The 21,616-nt window shown below is 36.6% G+C and overlaps 2 protein-coding genes across 9 annotated transcripts in view; one reads left to right on the top strand and one right to left on the bottom strand.

The window, feature by feature from the left end:
- DOCK7 (dedicator of cytokinesis 7) overlaps positions 1–21,616 on the top strand; it is a 137,910-nt gene that overhangs the window by 56,685 nt on the left and 59,609 nt on the right. The window lies entirely within an intron of this gene.
- On the bottom strand, positions 1,756–13,051 carry ANGPTL3 (angiopoietin like 3). Its single transcript, XM_063427866.1, has 7 exons — positions 12,503–13,051; positions 10,845–10,955; positions 9,575–9,668; positions 8,563–8,676; positions 7,950–8,045; positions 3,528–3,794; positions 1,756–2,819 (listed from the first exon to the last, which is right to left on the bottom strand). Exons 1-7 carry the CDS (start codon positions 12,992–12,994, stop codon positions 2,632–2,634), a joined length of 1,362 nt encoding a protein of 453 aa, XP_063283936.1. The 5' UTR covers positions 12,995–13,051; the 3' UTR covers positions 1,756–2,631.

The raw sequence follows: 21,616 nt of genomic DNA, 5'->3' as shown, positions 1-21,616 counted from the left end.
CGGAGGGAGGGGGGTGGGATAAGGACCACTATGGGAGGGAGGGGGGGATAAGGACCACTAGGGGAGGGGAGGGGGAAGTAAGGACCACTAGGGGAGGGGAGGGGGAAGTAAGGACCACTAGGGGAGGGGTGAGTCAGGACCACTGGGGGAGGGGGGTGAAGGAACACGGGGGTGGGGAGGTAAGGACCACTGAGGGAGGAGGGGAGGTCAGGACATATGGGGGGGGGGGGCAAATATCCTTGCACCGGCCCTGCACACACTGCATTCATACACTGCATTCATACACACACTGCACTCATACACACACTGCACTCATACACACACACACTGCACTCATACACACACTGCACTCATACACACACTGCACTCATACACACGCTGCACTCATACACACACGCTGCACTCATACACACACGCTGCACTCATACACACACGCTGCACTCATACACACACACACTGCATTCATTATACACACACTGTAAATAAATATTCAATTAATATATTTTTTTTAGGATCTAATTTTATTTAGAAATTTACCAGTAGCTGCTGCATTTCCCACCCTAGTCTTATACTCGAGTCAATAAGTTTTCCCAATAAGTTTTCTAAGAGTGGGCGCAGGATGCTCCTTGTATGATCACTTTTGCCATAATGCAACATTTAGATGGTGTTTAGTGTAACCTTAGGTGGCATTGCTCTATGGGGGAAAAGAGGCATTAACAGCAAGGAGTAATGGAATCAGTGACACTTGGAGCGAGGGTACCCACTGCATACACAAGGGTTACAAATCCACCCCAGCATTCACACACACTCACACTGACCCTGGTATGGAACTCCATTCTGCAGGCAAAATGTGAACAAAAAAACTCATATCTTCACCTCCCCTCCCCAGCAGCGGTACGTACATGTCTGTTCACTGTTTCATTACATCTAATGATGTTGCATATAAAGTGTGTGAGATATATCAATTACACAAAACAGTGTAGACAGACTAAACTTGTTTTATTTAACAACAGCATAGCAGTGTATTGCAATAAAGCATATACAAAACACATCTCAAAAACAACATTTAAAGGGTTAACAATGTTACAATATCATATAGCATCATATTATATTAACATTTCTATATGTTATAAATGCAACATTATTTATCATTGTAAAAAAAAATACTTTACAGTACAATACATTTGTATGAATGAGTCAATGTGACCCAGAAATTCACTCTGTATTTCAACCCAGTTACTGGTCTTAAGCTGTTGGGTAGATTTAAAGTAGTGGCGGCCAAACTCCCATGAAGCTTTGCCAGGCTTAACAAAAGGGGATACGTCTATTGGCCAAAGCTGAGGATCTGTATGTTGGCTATCTCTGACATTTATCGAAATGCAAATTTATTTACTAAAGTGAAAATTCTATGTAAATTTCAAATTAGGGTTAAAATTCTCTAAGTTGGCTGCTATGCTTTCATTTCAACTACTCTAACCCTTAACTTGAAATTCACTTTCAATTCTCACTAAATAAACACGTTAAACTGATTAGTGCCACGGACCACGTGAATTTCGCTAGGGCACTCTTATAATGAATCCCCAACAAAAACAGAAAAAAGTTTACCACCAAAAAATAACGGTACAAGTTAAATGGTTAAAAGTCATATACAGATACCTTTTAGAAACTTCAAAGTCACACTCTATGCACCATAACCACTTAATCTTACTGCACTACCAATGGTGCGAAGAGTTTTGACAAAATTCAGGATTTTCCAGGCACCCGAAGCCCAGACCCATCTGATGAAGCTCAACTAATGTGTGAGTGAACTTCTTCCTGAGCTGTCCAACTTTGGATCACAGCAAGAATAGGCTAAGGAATATTAATTGGATTAACTGCACCCCAAAAAAATCCTTTGGATGATCTGTGGCCATCCATAGGAAATATCTGGTCGGCACTAATTTGTATGATATCTTCATTATCTTATGTGTACATTTATGTATACTGTGCTCTCATTTTAAGGGATTTAACATGACATTTTCCTTTATTTGATAATAAAAATGTTCAGCTTTGAGCACGGTACAGCTGGTGGCACTAATCAGATCGAAATTTATTTACATTGCTTTAATTTATGTCATTTTATTTTCCTTAAAAAAGTGTGATGTGGTAATTATTCGTATCTGAATACATAACCTCCAGAGTCTGTTTCTATTATATTCATTCGGCATAATTTGTATAATAGCCATGTTTAGTTTTATAATAAATATATATATAAAGTTCATGCACGTATAGAAAAGGCAGCAGTGTTAAATATGAGAACTAAACATCGGTCATCCAGAGGCTGGGAGAGGAGCATGATAATAAAAGTTGTGAGGTTCAAAACTTTGCTTGGATTTAATTAAATATATACCTGCTATCATCTAGTCTTCTAGCTGTACATATTTATTTTTAATATGCTCTTCTAGTATTTATCCAGTTCAAAGCTAATGTATCTGAGACCCATCTCGATTCAGCATTGTCACTGTGTGTGGTCTGTAACCCGATCATTACATTTTGTTAGAACTGTTTTTTCTGAAAAATAGCATGTTTTAAAATATTTTTCCCTTGAGCCTTTTTTGAATTCCTGTTTTGTAGCGACGTGAGTAACGATGGCTAATCAAAGTGCTCCAGGTCTGTACGATAGAGCATTATTTTTGTCGACCTGAGTGAGTACATTCTCCCCTTCTCTGGTTTCCAGTACAGCCCTTGCCCTCTGCGTTTTTCCATTTTTGACTTTGATTTTGGCTTGACATACTTGGCATTTAGGTTTGTTCCACTGCACGTTGTGCTCCACCATCCGCCTGAAACAAAATAAATGTGTTTAAGTCTTTGCAACATTGAATGAATTCCTTCTGCCTTTCATTGAATGTGATCCACTGTAATTTAGTAGCATGACAGGAGATTCCTTGGTCACAAAGAGAACAAGTAAAGTTATAGCTTAATCTAGTCTTAGTGGGAGGATTCCTCTCAAGCTACCTTAACAATAGGGATCTGTGAGCAACTGTTTTAGTCCGTACCTGAACTGTGTCAAGTTCTCTAAGTTTGTTAATTATGAAACATTTCAACAAGCCCTAGAGCGTACTTTGTAACTCCTAAATAGCCTACCCCCGTTCATGTATTATTATGGATGAGCAAATGAGACTTTAGAAATGTCACTGAAGTCAAAAAAGCTGGAGAAATGTTCTAGGTGTGCAAACAGAATTATCTGTTTTCAGCCATTGGAGTATGGACGTGACTCGTTTGTTGACATTTAGAGTACAGAAGGTTGCAGGTTTTTTGAGTGGCAGACCGTTTCCCTCAAACCTACAGGTCAGTAGGAGTGAATGTGGGCAAAAAGTATAGCTCTTTCTTTCAGGTATAGCTCACATACAATGAGATTTGTTTGTTGAAGGGAATGCATGCTACGATTTAAATATTTCAAAATAGGCATAATGGAAGGCCACTGTGTATCCCTCAATCGCAGAGGAAGTAAGACCTAAGCAGCTTGGGGAGAAGATGCAGGACCTTACCTGATTGAGACTCAGACGGACACTTCAGGTCACTGGCATTATCATCACTTGTAGAGAATAAGAGCGGTGTGCGTTCAGGTAGAGCGCTGGGAATGTTTCCAGACACCTGCAGTAATTGGAGTGCATATTTGCTGTCTTCATTCCCCAAGGTGAAAATGTACTCTATGTAGCGCTTGTTGTCTTTCCAATCCTGGAGCTCAATATGAAGAACATAATCCGCTTCCTGAGCGAGGGCATAGATCTTCGCAAGGCCCAGCCAAAACTCACCTACGACAGGCAATAAAAGGAATTTCATTCATGATGTGTTAAAATGTACGGCTGTCTAACCTTAACTGCAATGACATCTGAGGTTATACTACATTTTGTTATATCATTGTACAAAGTTTTGTAGAGGGTTTTTGTTTTTTTTTTTTGTTTTTTTTATAGAACCAGAGCAACTGGCATTTGCAAGAAAAATATAAGGAAAGAAACATTCCATTAAAAACAATTTATCAGTTTAGTAGATATACCCACAAAGAAAACAGGCATGGAATTTCTTTTGCAATGTGTCTATAGGAGTATGTGAAATCTTGGCTTGCAATAGCTGCAGATCTAGTGTCTGCAGCTATTGCAAGCCATCCCCTTTTTCCCCAGAACTGACTTATGTAAAAATGAATGCAAAGAGGACACACCCTACACTTCAGCAAGATGAAGTGCTTTGGAATATTCCTTTAAGAAACCAGTGTAAAGCTAAATTCTCAGCAAACAAACTGTACAAATGTAGACTAGGTTTATGTTTTATTCACTTCACTTTTGCCATATTTATCTCCTGCTCAATTTTATTTTCAAGAATATTGCCTGTGTATTATGCTTGTGTATTTGTGGGTGTTGGCATTGGACCTATGCGTTAGGTGTCTTACTGCACAGATGTCTATTATTATTATTAATATAGCGCTAGCAAATTCCATAGCGCTGTACAATGGGATTATTAGATTAGGTTTCTGCGACACAGAACGTGGACGTCCACTGAAATTTTCCTTTTAAATGTCTCAAATTACCCTTAGACCCCGGGGCATAAATCGAAATAAACATTTAATTAATGCAAGCACGGGAAAGAAAAATTTGGGTGATCTGTCACTTTATGAAGATTTTCATTTTCTCTGCAAAATGTAAAATTAGAATGTATTAGACTACATTATATAATTACTATTGGTAACATGTTTTGAATGATATAATCTCGTCACTTTTACTATAGTTGTCTATGTTAAAGAACCAAATGAATTAATACAATTCTGACTTACTATGGCTCTAATTTAATATTTTTGGATAAACTTTTAAAATTATTTAATATTATAAAAAATATTTTAATTTTGTAATATTTAGATTCTTTTTAAAATATTGATATATTTTTTGACATCTTAATATTTTAGGAAAAAACATAATTTTCATAGTTTATCCAGAAATATTATATCATTTAAAAAGCTTATCCAACAATATTAAATTAAGGCCAATCTTGAAAGACAACAGAAGTTTTTATCATATGATATTTTTTTAATCAAAATTATATATTTTTTATTCTCATGATTTCACAACTAGAATTTAAAATAATATTAATTTTTAATTATTGGTTTATGAAATATGGATACACTTGCTAGTCTGTGTAAACAGATTTAGTCCTATCCCCCAGTCTAATTCTTTTCGTGTCAGTTACTAAAAACGTGTTGTGTAAGAGTTTTTTTTGTTAATATCAGTAAATTTTTAACTAGTGCAAATAAAGGTGTTTTAGTCTGATCCAGCTCAGGGCCTTGTGATTGGATCTTACTAGTTGGAAGAGAGTTGGAAAGGGTGTTTGCACTGAACAAATAATGGTAGTTTATGTGCTGACTGATGCAATGTATTTAGGTTTTATTTTGCGGTTATCCAGAATCGATTTGGTTATCGGAAGTGCTTTCTGCATGCAGAAGGGGTTATTCTTTTCAGATAACTGATCTATATATATATATATATATATATATATATATATATAAACTCCTCGTGTCCCGCACTCACTGCTCCCAGTCTTGTAATGCCTTGGTGCTAATCCTGGCCATAATATTGAATACCTTGTAAGAAAGAACTCACAGGACTTGATATGGTTCAAAAATAGTGCTTCTTTACTGCAGCAAAAATTTTCATTCGGGACTGAAAATGTTTGCTGCAGTAAAGAAGCACTATTTTTTTGAACCATATCAAGTCCTGTGAGTGCTTTCCTACAAGGTATTCTATATTTATTTATATATTATATATATAAACAATTCATTTATGATTTTCCAATAAAGTGTGCCGTATGATATCTGTCAGCTGGACTTCATAGTCTAGTAAAGAGAGATAATTGATATATTTTTGGGCCAGAATACATAGTCCAGTAATGGATCTAGTGTCTATGTGAAAGATCGATGTTTTTAGTGCATTCATCGGTGGTGTGGGAGAGCAAACCAGGCCCCATGTCTTGCGGAGATTTATTAAGCAGTCGCTCTAAACGCAAGTATTACCAAAAAATGACATCACAGTAGATAGTGAAACATTCTCCTAACGCTGTGACTTCTCCAGCAGGCTGTCTTAGGAAACTAACACAATAAGACAGTCATTTATATTTCTAAATTACATTTCTCATAATTCTCAGCCAGCCTTAATAGGCAACTGTCATCAAATTTTCACTTTTCATATTGTAAAAAGTGTATTTTATTTATTAAATTATGTATATTAAATTACTATTTTTTTAAATATATTTTTTTAGAAAATGTCACTTTTTATCTGGCTGGGCAGCCATGTTGAGTCAGACTGTACTGTTATCTGACCAGCTGCAACATGGCAAGCTAGGCTAAGCAGCAGTTGGTCAGATAACCGTACAGTCTGACCCAACATGGCTGCTCATCCAAAAGTGACATTTTCTTTAAAAAAATTAAAAGTGGGGCGGGGGCCTGATCATCATGGCGACTAGACGTGTCTCTGGAGAGCTCCCAGGGACATGCTGTTTAATCTGACATGTAGGGCTGATTCACCAATACTTTCTATGCGTGCTACTTACTAATTGTCTCATGAACCGACAGAACGACCTGGGAACACATCCCACGGTCTTCTAAATCGATAAAGACCCAATTATCAGTGAGGCCTAGCGAGCGCTGAGGAAAGGAGAGGCGGCCACTCTCCCGGACCGGCGCAAGCGAAGCTCAAAGCATCTTTCCAACACCCCTCTGACCCCTCTTTGGACTGGTGGGGATGATCCCGGTCCCCCCCGATGGTTCCCATGACCCCCTCTGCTGAGCCCTGGTGGTGCGCCCTATAATGGGGTATCTTTCTTTTGTTATAGTTGGAGTGCAGGGGTTTTCTATATTTTTCTATAATGGGAATATAATGGGAAAGCCATGATTAGCCTCATACTGCATGACATGTCAGCTAAATATTATGGTACCATGCACATTACTGTCCTTCCATTTATTTTCACTCATAAAGTTTAATTACCCTCTCCCAGCTACCAGCGTTAACACACTTCAGGTGTGAATGCCAATAATTCCGATATTTCACAGTTTGGAGGTCCCCATCCAAACTATAGAGCTGTTTGGGTGGTTTACGTTTGCATAATTAAATCTGCTCATATTATATTATTATATTTGCTTCAGCTCCACCCTGTCAAATCAGGTTTATGCCTCCAGTTTATCAAAGTTATTATTAGCATTGTAAATCAGACATGTACACACACAGATGTTACTGGATTTTAACATAGAGCTCACTATATATCTGTCTAAATTAGCAGCTTTTTTCTATTTCTTCATTCACACGCACAAAGAAAGTGCAGCTAATTTAGTCATTCAATGATCTAATTTCTTGCTTCTCCTTCATATGCATATCTTGTGTTATTATTGACTCATGTACTTACCACTGCACAAAAAAAATTAAGAATAAACATTTTTTAAAAATTAAAAGTGAAACTTTGTCTTTTATTAATACTGGCTAAGCATTATGTAGTACAGGAAAATATTTTGTGATCTATTTGCTGTTTCTTATTGCTGTGTGTTAATTATTATCTAAATTATCTGCCTTGGTAAAAACAACTCCTTAAAAAAGATGAAACTGGGAGGGCTATGGATATTGTTTAACTCTGTGCTGAAAAACTTAGATATTTTTTTTTTCTCATTAAAAACATTATCACAATTAGTATCCGATATTCCCACTAAATGATGGGGAGGGGGGGAATACGCGCACAGAGTTATCCAGTAAAGTGTAATTTGTTGTGCATTTTAATGAAATTTCACATTTCAGCCCATATTATCTGACCTGGAAGGCCATCCATTTCTAATTTAGCTATTTTGGCCTCGATCGTGAATTGCTTACAGTGTGACGTGGCAGAAATTCAATGTCAAATTCTTATGTGGCCTACGGGGATTTATCTCCTTTCACAATTACCTGTGAGGTCACCAAAGCCATTTGTGTAATCTTCCCATGTTTGGTTAAAATCCACAGATCCATCCATCCTTTTCTGGATTACTGTCCATGCGTTGTCTGGAAAAAACAAGATTAGATACTGCTGTGAGTTATAGTTTCTAGAGCTTGTCTGTTTAGGACTTATTAGTAACCAACCTGCTACCATTACTATTACAGTGGGCTGTAGGGGTTATTGCACTTAAAGGGAAACTTTAGGGTCAGGAACTAAACACGCCATTTAGGTGGCTTTCCCCCCACTTAGCCCCCTTAAAAGCAATTAAAACTCACCTTATTCCCAGCGCCGCGCGGGTCCACCAGCACTGGCCTCGCCCCCTTAGTGACATTAGAATTGCAGATAGGAAAAGCATTGGATTGGCTAAAATTGGCAAGGGGGCAGGTTGTTTTTTTTTTTTTTTTTTTTTTAATTAAGGGGGTGTGCAGGTAGCTTTGGATGATGATGTTGGAACACTTTTTTCCAATATTGATTTTCTATTGTTTTATTACTAAATAATCATGTTATGATATTTAAGTTTTGGGACATTTTTTTTTTCCTGAATCTGAAAAATACGTTGATCGCTAGGCCTTCCAATCTTACCTTGGGATATTTCGCAGAACACATAGAATTCTTCACTTCCATTGGGTTTAATAGCGTAAATGCCACTCAGTCGATCTCCTCTGTTATAGATGTCATTGCAGTCCCGGGCATTATCTAGATAAGTAATAAGCGTTGGAATTATTTGATGCCAACCAGACTTTTAGGATCATCATGCTTTTTTTTTTTTTTTCCTCTTCACTTTTTATAAACATATTTATATAAGAGCCAATGCCAATTCGAGGAGCACAAAGAGACCTTAAAAGCACCGACACCTCCAAGCACCATAATCACTGTACTTATTCTACTAAATTATTTTTTAAAGTGTCTTTGGTGCAGTTCAATTTTGTTTTTTTTAGCTGAACGTCTTTGAAGCAGTTTGAAGAAAATAAAAAATATTTGCAAAAACAGCCCACACTTCTGCCACTGGTGTGATAATGAGAGAATTTGACTTCTTTATTAGATTGCCAAAATATTTACACTAATTATGTGGATTCAGCTTTGACTAATCGTTGTGAAGCATCTTCGGTGGCACTGAGTTATACTCAGTCTCCCTGTGGCAACAATGTCTCCATTCAACAACACTCAACAGGTTTGCTGTGATTTTGGTAATGAGAAATGTATTCATTATCACATTGTCAACAAAAAAGGCTTTAGGTACTGGGAAATCTAAAACCCGAGAAACAGTACAGAAGTGTTAAAAATGTTTTTTTTTTTTTATTTATTTTTTTTAAATTCACTTTGCTTTATTGAGACATTAAACATAAATGAAAGTTTTTAACCAGGAAAAATAACTGAACATGTCACTAATTTCCAAGTCCATCCTTGCGTATAGATGTCCTTATTACCCAGCTCGATGGGATTCATTGAATTGACATTGCTGGAAATAGAACAAGCGACTCTGAGATACAGCTATTGTACTGGGGCTCTATCCACTAAGCTTTCTCACCATCATGAAAGGTGACTAGTTAGTACCTGCCACCAATATTCGCCTACATATTCACAGTTGGCTTACCGTTTTCTTCTACTTTTTGATCCGTTGAGTTTGTTGGGCGGTAAGCAGCTTGTCTTGGAGTGATTTGACGTTCATGGAAACCAGTGTTGATAAGCTGCAAAAAAAATATGTCTTGTAATTTGTTTTATTTTAGGATTCTCTACAATTCCTTTCTTGTTTTAATCGTTTCAGAATCTGATATATATATATATATATTTATATAGTTGTACCTAAGACTTTCTGGATAGAAATGGTTCGCTACAGATAACTCTGTTCTGAGAACCTTATTCACTACAGCTTATTGTACTATTACAGTTTATTGTATTATTACAGTGTATAGTAATACAGCCTATTGTACTATTACAGCTTATTGTATTATTACAGTATACATTATTACAGCTTATTGTATTATTACAGTGTATAGTAATACAGCCTATTGTACAATTACAGCTTATTGTATTATTACAGTGTATAGTAATACAGCCTATTGTACAATTACAGCTTATTGTATTATTACAGTATACATTATTACAGCTTATTGTATTATTACAGTGTATAGTAATACAGCCTATTGTACAATTACAGCTTATTGTATTATTACAGTATACATTATTACAGTGTATAGTAATACAGCCTATTTTACAATTACAGTTGATTTATTATTACAGTATACATTATTACAGCTTATTGTATTATTACAGTGTATAGTAATACAGCCTATTGTACAATTACAGCTTATTGTATTATTACAGCTTATTGTATTATTACAGTGTATAGTAATACAGCCTATTGTACTATTACAGCTTATTGTATTATTACAGCATACATTATTACAGCGTATTGTACTATTACAGCTTATTGTATTATTACAGTATACATAAGTACAGCTTGTTGTACTATTACAGCTTATTGTATTATTACAGCCTATTGTACTATTACAGCTTATTGTATTATTACAGTATACATTATTACAGCTTATTGTACTATTACAGCTTATTGTATTATTACAGTGTATAGTATTACAGCTTATTGTACTATTACAGCATACATTACAGCTTATTGTACTATTACAGCTTATTGTATTATTACAGTATACATTATTACAGCTTATAGTAGTGATTATGATGCTAAGGGGTTTCAAACAGGGCTTATAATTTCAAGTTTTGAACGTCTACCTAGATCTATAACGTATTGTCCTCCGAAGCATTTTGTTTTCGATTCACGCAGTTTCCATATGTGTTACCCACTTATTGTCATTTCATTTCTCATTCATAGATAGATATTAAATTACCTTATGTTCCAGGTCTTTGATTTGTCCATTTTGGTGATCTAATTGCACGTGCTGCTCTTGAACGACTTTCAGTAGGCGGCGTATATTAACATCTTGCTGCTCGACGAAATGCTGAAATAAAAGGATTTGGTGAATCTTTAATATTCAAAAAAATAAATAAATGTAATCACAGCATAGAAACATTCTTGCTTTAAAACATGCCACTCAATATTCACTGTTTGAATATCCACTTATAATTCTCTTATAAAAATATTTAGAGAACCCTTAAACTGTTACGTTTCTTATTCTGATTCCCCTTGGTTCTGCCTCACCTCTCATTCACCACTCTGTCCGCCAATCCTTATAATATTTTTCCTTTTTAGATTATTATATTTCATTTTCCTCAGTGAACCACCTCATTCTCCTGAACTGTGGCATGAATGTCTAGTGTGTGCTAGGAGGTGTAGCATGCTTCTTTTATCATTTCGGGGCAGCCATAGCCTTAGAATGCAGTCTGTACAGCTATGACCACGAAGGTTAAAATACATAAAAAGGAGAATAACTTCATTTATGATAGCCGTTCTGCTAGCGCTATAAATAAATGGAATTTTAGACCACTAAATTGACAGGTCATGACAGATGCACTTTAATTTGTGATTTAACTATTAGAGTACCCTAGGGTATAAGGGTAGTGGATGCATGGAATAGCCTTCCAGCTGAAGTGGTAGAGGTTAGCACAGTGAAGGAGTTTAAGCATGTGTGGGATAGGCATAATGCTATCTTAGCTATAAGATAAGGCCAGGGACTAATTAAAAGTATTTAGAAAATTGGGCAGACTAGTTGGGCTGAATGGTTCTTATCTGCCATCACATTCTATGTTTCTAACTGATCTGCTGCATGCTTAGTTTATGGGAAATCCATTAAGACATACCCTTAAATGTTCCGTCAGAAACTCTATGTGGACATTCCTTACTTAGAGGTAAACAAATAGACTGTCTTCCTGTATCTTTAACTTTGATATCCTCTATATGATTCAGCTTTCTTAAAAAACTAATTAATTTTAAGACCTTTAAAAAAAAAAAAAAAAAAAGATGCAGCCAAGTATTTTAGTTGGAGACTGTTTTATCGGAAAAAACACTTTAACCTATGTCACGTGAAGTTTGCTCATTGCGTATACATTTTACCATATCTGTTATAAATATATCTGTATAGAAAAGAAAAGGATATTGCAAAAGATGTTTAGCTTTTCTTTATTCCTTCAAGTATTTAATGATAAATCTCAATTTTAATTTAACATCATGGTAGCATCTAGCTTCAAGCTTTTGGAAGGGGTTTATAAATCATTTCAAATGACAAATATAATCTCCTTTATGGCTTTTATTTATTTATTTATTTATCTGTGCCTGCTTATTCTTCGAGATGTCTGAAAATATTTTTTTTTAACTACAAAGTTTCTCAACCCTCAATCAGTGAAAAGCTACATGTTAAGATATGTTAAGATAATACCTGCTTGAGCACAGGTTTAGCTCATTCATTTTCAATTGTCTACTTCCATTCTATCTACAATATTGATCCCTGCCAGGGCAAGGCAAATATAGTACATTTGTATGGGCGAGCCTAAATTTCGCTGCCCTGGCTATACAGCCATAAATCTGTAACAAAATGCAACTGATACTTACTTTCAGTGATTCTACCTCTTTGAGGTCGGCTCCTTCTTGGGTACCCTGAGCTATTTCTGTCAATTTCTCCTCCAGCTTCCCGACCTTGCTTTGGAGCTTACTCTTGTCCTGCAGCAGGTTTTCAATTTGAGAGTGAATTTGTTGAGACATATTTTTGAGTTCATCATTGTTGGCTTGGAGTTTGGACGTGGTTTCTTTTAACTCTTCCTCCTTTTCCTTGATTTCGTTGGTCTGTTTGGAGAGGTCGTAAAAAGATTTGTCAAAAAGGTTTAGCTTTTGAAAGATCTCATTGATTTGTCCCTTTGTCTTATGGACAAAATCCTTCAGACCGTGGCCGAGTTGAAGAAGGCCATTTGCTAAGATTCTCACGTCGTCGAGCATGGCAAATCTTGATTTTGGCTCTGTGGGCGGCAGGGTGTCAAACTCAGCATCTTCTTTTTCAATAGATGCTGAGAGAACCAGAGGGAAAATGATGAACAGAAGCACCTTCATGTTTCAGCTTAATGATCACGCTCTGGCTTCTCTCTCCTGCCCTGGCTGAGTTCTCTGCGGGTATAGTTAAGCTATATATATCCTGGGAGATTAACACAGTGTATTAGTTGATAATTAAACAAGACGTTTGAACCAATGTAACCTCTGGCCATCTTTGCAATGCTGTGAAATGGATTTCATAGTTAATGAACTGAAACAAGCAAAGAGAAAATGTCAACTATAGACAAACGAACCTTATTTGCCTAACAAAATGTTTTGTTTACATTTTTTTTTTCTTTCTTTTTTTTTTTTTACCCTACCTATATTGTAAACCACCTTTCTATTAAAGAGTTACATCAAACCTAACATATATGTTCAATTAGCAGACTATATATAGTGGATTAGTAGAATATTTTTTTGTATCTTTCAATGTTTTTCAACAACATAGGGCAATACAAAATCCGTAATACATGAGCACACACACACACACCAACAACAAAGTATAGTGTGGAATATTTGCAGTAAAGAAAATTGACCACTGAATATACACTTCTAGTTTTGATAGTTTCTAATCTTCACTGGAGAGATTACTATCTTTAGCATCTGGACTTGATATATAGCAACTATAATAATAGGTATTGGGATCGGATGTAATATTAAAAAAAACAAGTAATTGTAATAGTGGAATAGGGGGAAGCTGGGCGTGTGCTGTGAAAACTGGCCCTCATCATCCCATACCTGTCCCTAACTAATCGGAGAGGAAGGAAAGAGAAAGGGAGTGGGAAAAGGTGATGGGAGGGGAAGTGAATAATTCAGCGTTCAATGAATCCTGATTGCTGCTGCTTACACATACTGTGTGCCAGCAAGGCCCACTTAACGGTGTTGCAATGTGTCATGTCCCTCCATGGTTCTGGGAACTCAGAGGATAACGAAAGGGACAGTTGCAGCCAAGCAGAATTGTGGTATTTTTTAAATAGAAAGAAAAATTATTTTTATAATGTAGAAGTATCTTTATATCTCCCTTGTCCATCCTTTCATTTTGCAGAATCTCCTTATTCCGCTGCTATAGTACTGGTGCACATGGCACCATATACTGTATTGTTCTAAGCTCACAGGCATATTTATGATTGTGCAGCTACAACCAAAAAATATGTAGTATGAAGCCACACTTTAGCCTGATTTAAACAGAAACCTGGTGCAGTGAAAACAGGAATTTGAAAATGTAAAAGGTTTTGTGGGCCAGGTTTTCTGTCTAGTGCTTCTTGATCGTCACTATTGTTCTCTTGCATATTCGTCAGAGTACAAAATGGAGGTTTGGAGGAAGATTACATGATCTTCGATCGGTAATTTCAGGCACATGCGGTAAGGTAGCCTAGGTTAAAACACTGCCAATCGTAGCAGTCTTTGGCAAATGCAATTATAAGAGACTAAGCAGTTATCCCTACTTGGCTCATGGATATCTTTTCATTGCGTTGGAATTTCCTTGACATACCATTGCATTCAAAAAGAGCTTTTTACAAATGTTCTATCCTTTAGGAAAAGTTCAAAAGTAACAGAGCCCCTTTAAAGTGTTTGAGAGAAATCCTTTTTTGTCTTTCTTACATTGTAAGTGTAGATTGTATTAGCCGTATTAATCCAGTCGAAAGCTTGAAATATTATGTTCGTCCAATGAAAAAGGTATCATTGCATACCGCAATACTCTTTAATTCCCTTAGCACAGTATTGGAAGGCTAGAGCTCATGCGTTGCAAAACGCAGCTCTGTGCCAATGAGATGGTCTCTGTTGTTTCACTTGGCTATTTAGTCGGAAGTGCCTGTGGTTCCTCTCAGTTCACTATGATAGCCATTAAAGGCGTTTAAACCCTGCAATGTAAACAATGCCATTCCTGCAGAAACGCAATGTTTTATACTCCAGGGCTAAAACTAAAAGAGACATGAAACCCAGATCACTTCACTGAGATAAAGTGGTCTGGGTGCCTATAGTGTCCCTTTAAATACTAGCGTACATACTCTGCAATCTAGTATCAATATTAAATTAGGGCAAGATTGGCGTTTCCAGTTGGTCATATCTCTAGGGTAGTGCATCCCATTAAGTTTCCCAGGGTGGGTGATTTAAGCACATGTGTATCTATCTATCATACTATAGATGGGAAGATTAAAATGTATAATTGATCTTGTGCTAATACGCTTTACATGTGCAACATATAAAGCATGAGACTCTCCCTGATCTGTTCAAGAATATGCTATAGTGTACTGTTTGTTATTGGAGATTCTTGGAAATGCTTACTTTTAAAGGGACACTATAGTCACCAGAACAACTAGAGCTTAATGTATTTGTTCTGGTGAGTATAATTTTGCATGGAAAGCATTGGATTGACTAAAAATCAGCCATTTTGATGATGTCACAAAGGGGGGCAGAGCCGGCGCTGGTAATAAGGTGAGTATTAAACTTTTATGAGGGGATTTAGGGGGGCAAGTTTGTGTTCCTGGCCCTATAGAGATCCTTTAAGTACAGAACACAATCCTAAGTGTTTCAATACCTGAAAAATATTTATTACTTTTCTATTCGGGGACATTTATTTTTGCTTGACACATAGGTGCATGCTGTCAACCTTGGATCAGTTGAGCAGCCAGACACGATGTCCCAATTTAAAATGTAAATGTTTAAAGTAGTTCATGTTTAAAGTAGTTCATGTTTTTCATTTTACACGTAGTCCTTTTTTTATGCCTCCTATTCTTAATATATTTTAAATATTCTGCTGTTTTTAAAATAATTTTACTAGTGAGGTAGAAAATAATAATACACATTACAAAATTGTGTCTTTTTTTTATATACTTATGTTTTTTGTGTGTGTGTGTTTTTTTTTTATACATATGTTTTTTGTGTGTGTGTGTGTGTGGGTGTATGGGTTTTTTTTTTGTGGTTTTTTTTTTTTTTTTATCTGTAATTGGGTCAAACAAGGTAAACTTTCTGATTTGAATTCAATGACCAACAGTGCCAGAAATTAAAAGCAAGGTCAGATGGATTAGATTTGTGATCTAGGTCAAAAAACGAATATTTAAACCATTTGTGTCTATCTTTGTTTAGCATGTTGTTCTATCTGTGTAAGGCGCCTTATAAGTTCTTTGGGGCAGCCTATTCTTTTCCTCTATGATATGTCTAAACTTTTATGGCACCAGCGAAGTACATCCTAAACAGTCCATTGCACAGTTCTTGAAGTGAAATGATTTATTCCATGCTTGGAGTTCTCTTTATTGGCATGACACTGGTCTTCGGGTATATCATCTGCTCCCTTGTAACCACAGCCACCGTGCCACTGATATGGGCTGTGAAGAGATGTCTGTGCTAGCCAGGAATGCAATGGTGATGTGATGACAATAGTAGTTTGAAAAAAATGCAAAAAATAAATAGCAGATAAAACTGAACCAACCAGCACAACATTGAAAGTTGCCCTTTGCTCCCCAGTCTTAATTTTGTTGACTAACAATTTTAGTCAGATTTTAGTCAACTAAAACAATTCAGGTGACTAAAATATGACTAAAACTAACATGGCGTTTTAGTCAAAAGACTATGACTAAAACTAAATTGAAACTTGCCCGTCGAAAGTAACACTGCACAGAGGGTCTGGGGAAGGGCCAAAAGAGACAGACCAGGGCTTGGGAGAAAGACACCTAGAGGGGCTGGGAGGGCACAAAGAGACACCTAGAGGGGCTGGGGGAATGGGCAAAAGCAAAACCTACAAAGGTTTTAACTAAACTTATTAGATTTAAGCCGTGTCGATGGAAATCTACTGGAGATTTAGTCAACTAAAACAATTCAGATGACTAAAATACGACTATAACTAACATGGCGTTTTAGTCAAAAGACTATGACTAAAACTAAATTGAAATTTGCCACCAAAATTAACACTACTACTCCTAATCCAAATTAAATGGCATATAAATAAGTAATGTATTAATTGGACATTGCAGGCCTAAAAACATCAAGAGAAAAAACATACATTCATATTTGACAAATGCATATGTATAAATGAAACATACTAAAAATATAGGGATGATGGGATGATTGACTGCAGTGCTCAGCACAATCACTAGGTGTCAGTGTGTACTTTTTACACGCACACACGCACACGCACACGCACACACACACACACACACACACACACACACACACACACACACGGTAATGACTGTTATAACTAAAGATATGTTATTTTCTGCAGTGCAAAACGTATATGCAGATGGTTAACTATTCACTTGCTGATATATACAGTTGTATAGTGGAATCATGATAATTTATATAGAAATCAGTCAGTACATTTGTAGGACTAGATTACTGATTTAATATAGTACATGTATGTGGAAAAACATCACATTGTACCGGTTTTAATAGGAACCTGTGAATAGCTGTTTTAAACATGGGGACATGGGGATTATGGATGTATTATCATGGTTAAACACACAAGTAACATATGGCCTGTTGGAGTTGTGAGAATAATTTATGAAGAATAAAATGACCTGTTAACTTAAAACGTTCCTTAATGCACTTTATACTTGGTTTCCTGTGCGAGAGGTTACTAGTGGGCAGATGGGAAGTCATCCCTTCCACTTCCTGCCTAGCCTCACACACAGACACTGGAGGAGCTGGGATAGCGCTGCTTAAAATACACATTATTTAGCACTACAAATAGGCACGCCCTAGTGGACAGGCCCATGTAGGCTGGAGCCTGCTCTATCTAATGGGAAACCCAGGCTATGCCAACCAGACCATCCATTGGTTAAGGAGGTGAGCTGTGAGCTCTCAAGGAGGAGAGGCACCAGGTATACAATATATCTAGGGAGAGGGTAGATGCATTGAGGAAAAGAAGCGATTAGTGGAGAGCGGAACTCAACTGGATGCCAGAAAGGCAAACCATATTATTTGCAAAGCCCCATTTTTGGGTCAACGTGTGAACATAATAATAAGACTTTGTAGAGCTTTGTGTGGGTTGAGTAAAGAACTAATGTTGTATTTGCTATGAAGTCACTAAATCCACATAGTGATAGTGTATTTCACAAATAAAGCCTCATCACACCGTGGTATTAGTTATCTCGGTGTCCAGGATGGGAAGCCACTCTCTCAAAATCATGTAAAATGTTTATTAACCGTCTCTTATTGTTTGCTCCTGATGTTAACAGGACAAATCAGACGTGCAGATTTATTCCGCAAAATTAATTAATTTATTCTTAAAAAATTTTTTTTTTAATGGTGTATGCAAGATAAAATCGATCCGTCATACATGGTAATATTGGACATTTTCTTTTCTTTTTACTTTTTCACAAGAATTAAAACAAAAGAAGGTAAACTGAACGTCATGTCCTACAATTTCTCCAAAAATGCGTACTCTGTGCGATCACCACTGTGCCCCAAAAGTCATCCATGTGGCTTCCCACCATTCACCACAAAGAAGTGACAAATCCCACCGAAATTATTATAGATGCGGCAAAGCAGTTACGGGAGTGAGAAAAATTCCCATGATCTGTGAGGGAGAGATAGTATTACTTCCCCAAAATCCCCTAATAAAGTACTGTGACATCATCTGTGAATTTATATTCTAAACTTTGACCAGCAGACCCGGGATTGTATCTTAAAACACGTTGTTGTTTTTTTGGTTGGAGTAGCAGTTAAAGGCCGAAATAGCCAACTTGTAGAAATTTCCCATGTCAGCAAGGCTTCCAGTACTGCTATTTGGTTATAATTTGAATTCACTCCGAATTGCTTATTTATCACTTTAACTTGAAACTGTCACAGCACCCATCACTTTTATTCTTGATAAAGACTTTTAGAAATGATGACCTGATAGTTTTCTTCTGGGAGTATTTTATTGGTTATAGTACATTGGGACTTTCTGTTAAATGTAAGAATCCATTATTATTATTATTATTGCCATTTATATAGCGCCAACAGATTCCGTAGCGCTTTACAATATTATGAGATGGGGGATTTAAAGGAAATGAGATAGAGAACAAATCCCTGAAAACAGAGATAAATTCAGTGTGTCCAGGTTGTATCTCTGTAGGGGATAACCCTTGTAATGCAATACAAAAACGAAACTGGAGTGTGAACCAAGGACAGGTGTCCAGGGAACACTAGTGAGATACTGGTCTGAGTTGTTAGTCACTTAAAAATAAAAAATCATTTAATCGGTATACAAAACCATGAACTTAAAGTAAATGTAAAAAGAAAAGAATATAAAAAGTGAAAAATAGTAAATAATAAGTGCACTCCAACAGGGAGGAGGGTAGAAAGGTAGCTCAGGGAGCTCAGGGATGAGCTTAGGTAGTGGGTAAAAGGAGGTAGAAGTAGTTTGTAGCTACATAATAGTCCTATGCAAGAGTAAACTGCTTTCTACAGAAATGGACATGAGCTATAGTGGCTACTACGAGAACCTCTCCAATACCCAGAGCAACAATGTACACAAACTGGTAAACTCCAGGATACTGTAACAGCCTGTGTGATATAGAATACTTCACACCTGCTATAGAAATTGAATAAATCCTTGGAGTGTGCAAACAGCCCGTTAGTAGAACCCCAGTATTAGGTTACATAAGAGGATAAAGTCCTAGACCCGTGTTACAAATTGCTTCACACTATCTCCTAAGGTACAATATATCCTCAAAGGCTAGTGCCCTATCTGTGCCAAATCCGAGGTATAAACTCATACTGAACCCTGAATAACGCTCCAAACCGGCTACCAACCCTCCTTGCCCTGATTAAACACCCAAAACAATGGTGAAGAAAAAAGTGCTGTGCTTTAAAAGAACATTACTTCTGCCTAACGCGTTTCGGCGCTAAAGAGAGCGCCTTTCTCAAAGGCTATCAACGGAGAACACGAGTCCGGAGTCAGTTCTCCGTTGATAGCCTTTGAGAAAGGCGCTCTCTTTAGCGCCGAAACGCGTTAGGCAGAAGTAATGTTCTTTTAAAGCACAGCACTTTTTTCTTCACCATTGTTTTGGGTGTTTAATCAGGGCAAGGAGGGTTGGTAGCCGGTTTGGAGCGTTATTCAGGGTTCAGTATGAGTTTATACCTCGGATTTGGCACAGATAGGGCACTAGCCTTTGAGGATATATTGTACCTTAGGAGATAGTGTGAAGCAATTTGTAACACGGGTCTAGGACTTTATCCTCTTATGTAACCTAATACTGGGGTTCTACTAACGGGCTGTTTGCACACTCCAAGGATTTATTCAATTTCTATAGCAGGTGTGAAGTATTCTATATCACACAGGCTGTTACAGTATCCTGGAGTTTACCAGTTTGTGTACATTGTTGCTCTGGGTATTGGAGAGGTTCTCGTAGTAGCCACTATAGCTCATGTCCATTTCTGTAGAAAGCAGTTTACTCTTGCATAGGACTATTATGTAGCTACAAACTACTTCTACCTCCTTTTACCCACTACCTAAGCTCATCCCTGAGCTCCCTGAGCTACCTTTCTACCCTCCTCCCTGTTGGAGTGCACTTATTATTTACTATTTTTCACTTTTTATATTCTTTTCTTTTTACATTTACTTTAAGTTCATGGTTTTGTATACCGATTAAATGATTTTTTATTTTTAAGTGACTAACAACTCAGACCAGTATCTCACTAGTGTTCCCTGGACACCTGTCCTTGGTTCACACTCCAGATGGGGGATTTAACTATAAATAGGACAATTACAAAAAAACTTAAAGGAACAATAGGTTGAAGAGGACCCTGCTCAATCGAGCTTACATTCTATAGGACATCTGTTACTATGGTTTGCGTATCTAACCCTTCCATCGCTTACTTCTTCATTCAATAAAGGTCAATTGATGCTTTTACTCCGTTGCGGTAATTTTGTTTCTTTAACCCTTTTATGTTTTGTTTTTTGCGCAATTAACAAATAACAATTTGTAATAGTTTTCACAATTTCATTGGAATTTAAATATAGCATTGTCCTGAAAAATTGATTCCCAGCCCACCGACTTAGAAAGTCCATAGATGACAACATTTGAAGGGTCAGAACTTTAAAAAAAATAAATAAATAGAATTTAGAGAACTTGAAGTAGAGAAGCAGATAGACCTTTGTAGGCAACCATACTGTACTCCTAAAATGTTTCAGAAGACATTCAGACCCGCAGAGCTCCACCTAGTGGCACATTTTGATTACACCAAAGTAATATTGTTCAAAAGAGATTTTGCGTAGTGTTGTTTTGCTGTCTAACTAACTGCTGATGGTTTATATAGTACAAATCTATCAATAGGACTGTTTTATAATGTTTATATATTTAATAAGAGTACATTTTGGAATAATTTTACTAGCGGTAGTTTCAAAGGTTCATTTACTCTATTTAGAATTGGACAATGTTTGGAATTCTGTGTATCCAAAACCTTACATAAACTAACCTAGCTGAATGAATGAATAAATAAAATAATAGTATGCTTCAAATTTATTCTATGGTGGGGCGCTAACATTAAAACATACACATTTCTTTAAATGTTGACTAGGTTACTTTTGTGCTGAAAAAAGTATGTAATAAGTATGTAATAAGTACGAAAACAAAAAGTCTGAGAGTATTGCTTCCTGTGCAGTGTCCTGTTTTCTTGTTAAAGTATTGTAGAGTGTGTTTGAACTGCATAATTGAA

The sequence above is a fragment of the Pelobates fuscus genome, chromosome 7 (assembly GCF_036172605.1).
Source record: "Pelobates fuscus isolate aPelFus1 chromosome 7, aPelFus1.pri, whole genome shotgun sequence".
NCBI lineage: Eukaryota > Metazoa > Chordata > Amphibia > Anura > Pelobatidae > Pelobates > Pelobates fuscus.
Note: the sequence above shows the minus strand (reverse complement) of the source record. Positions and strands in the feature narration are given on the sequence as shown.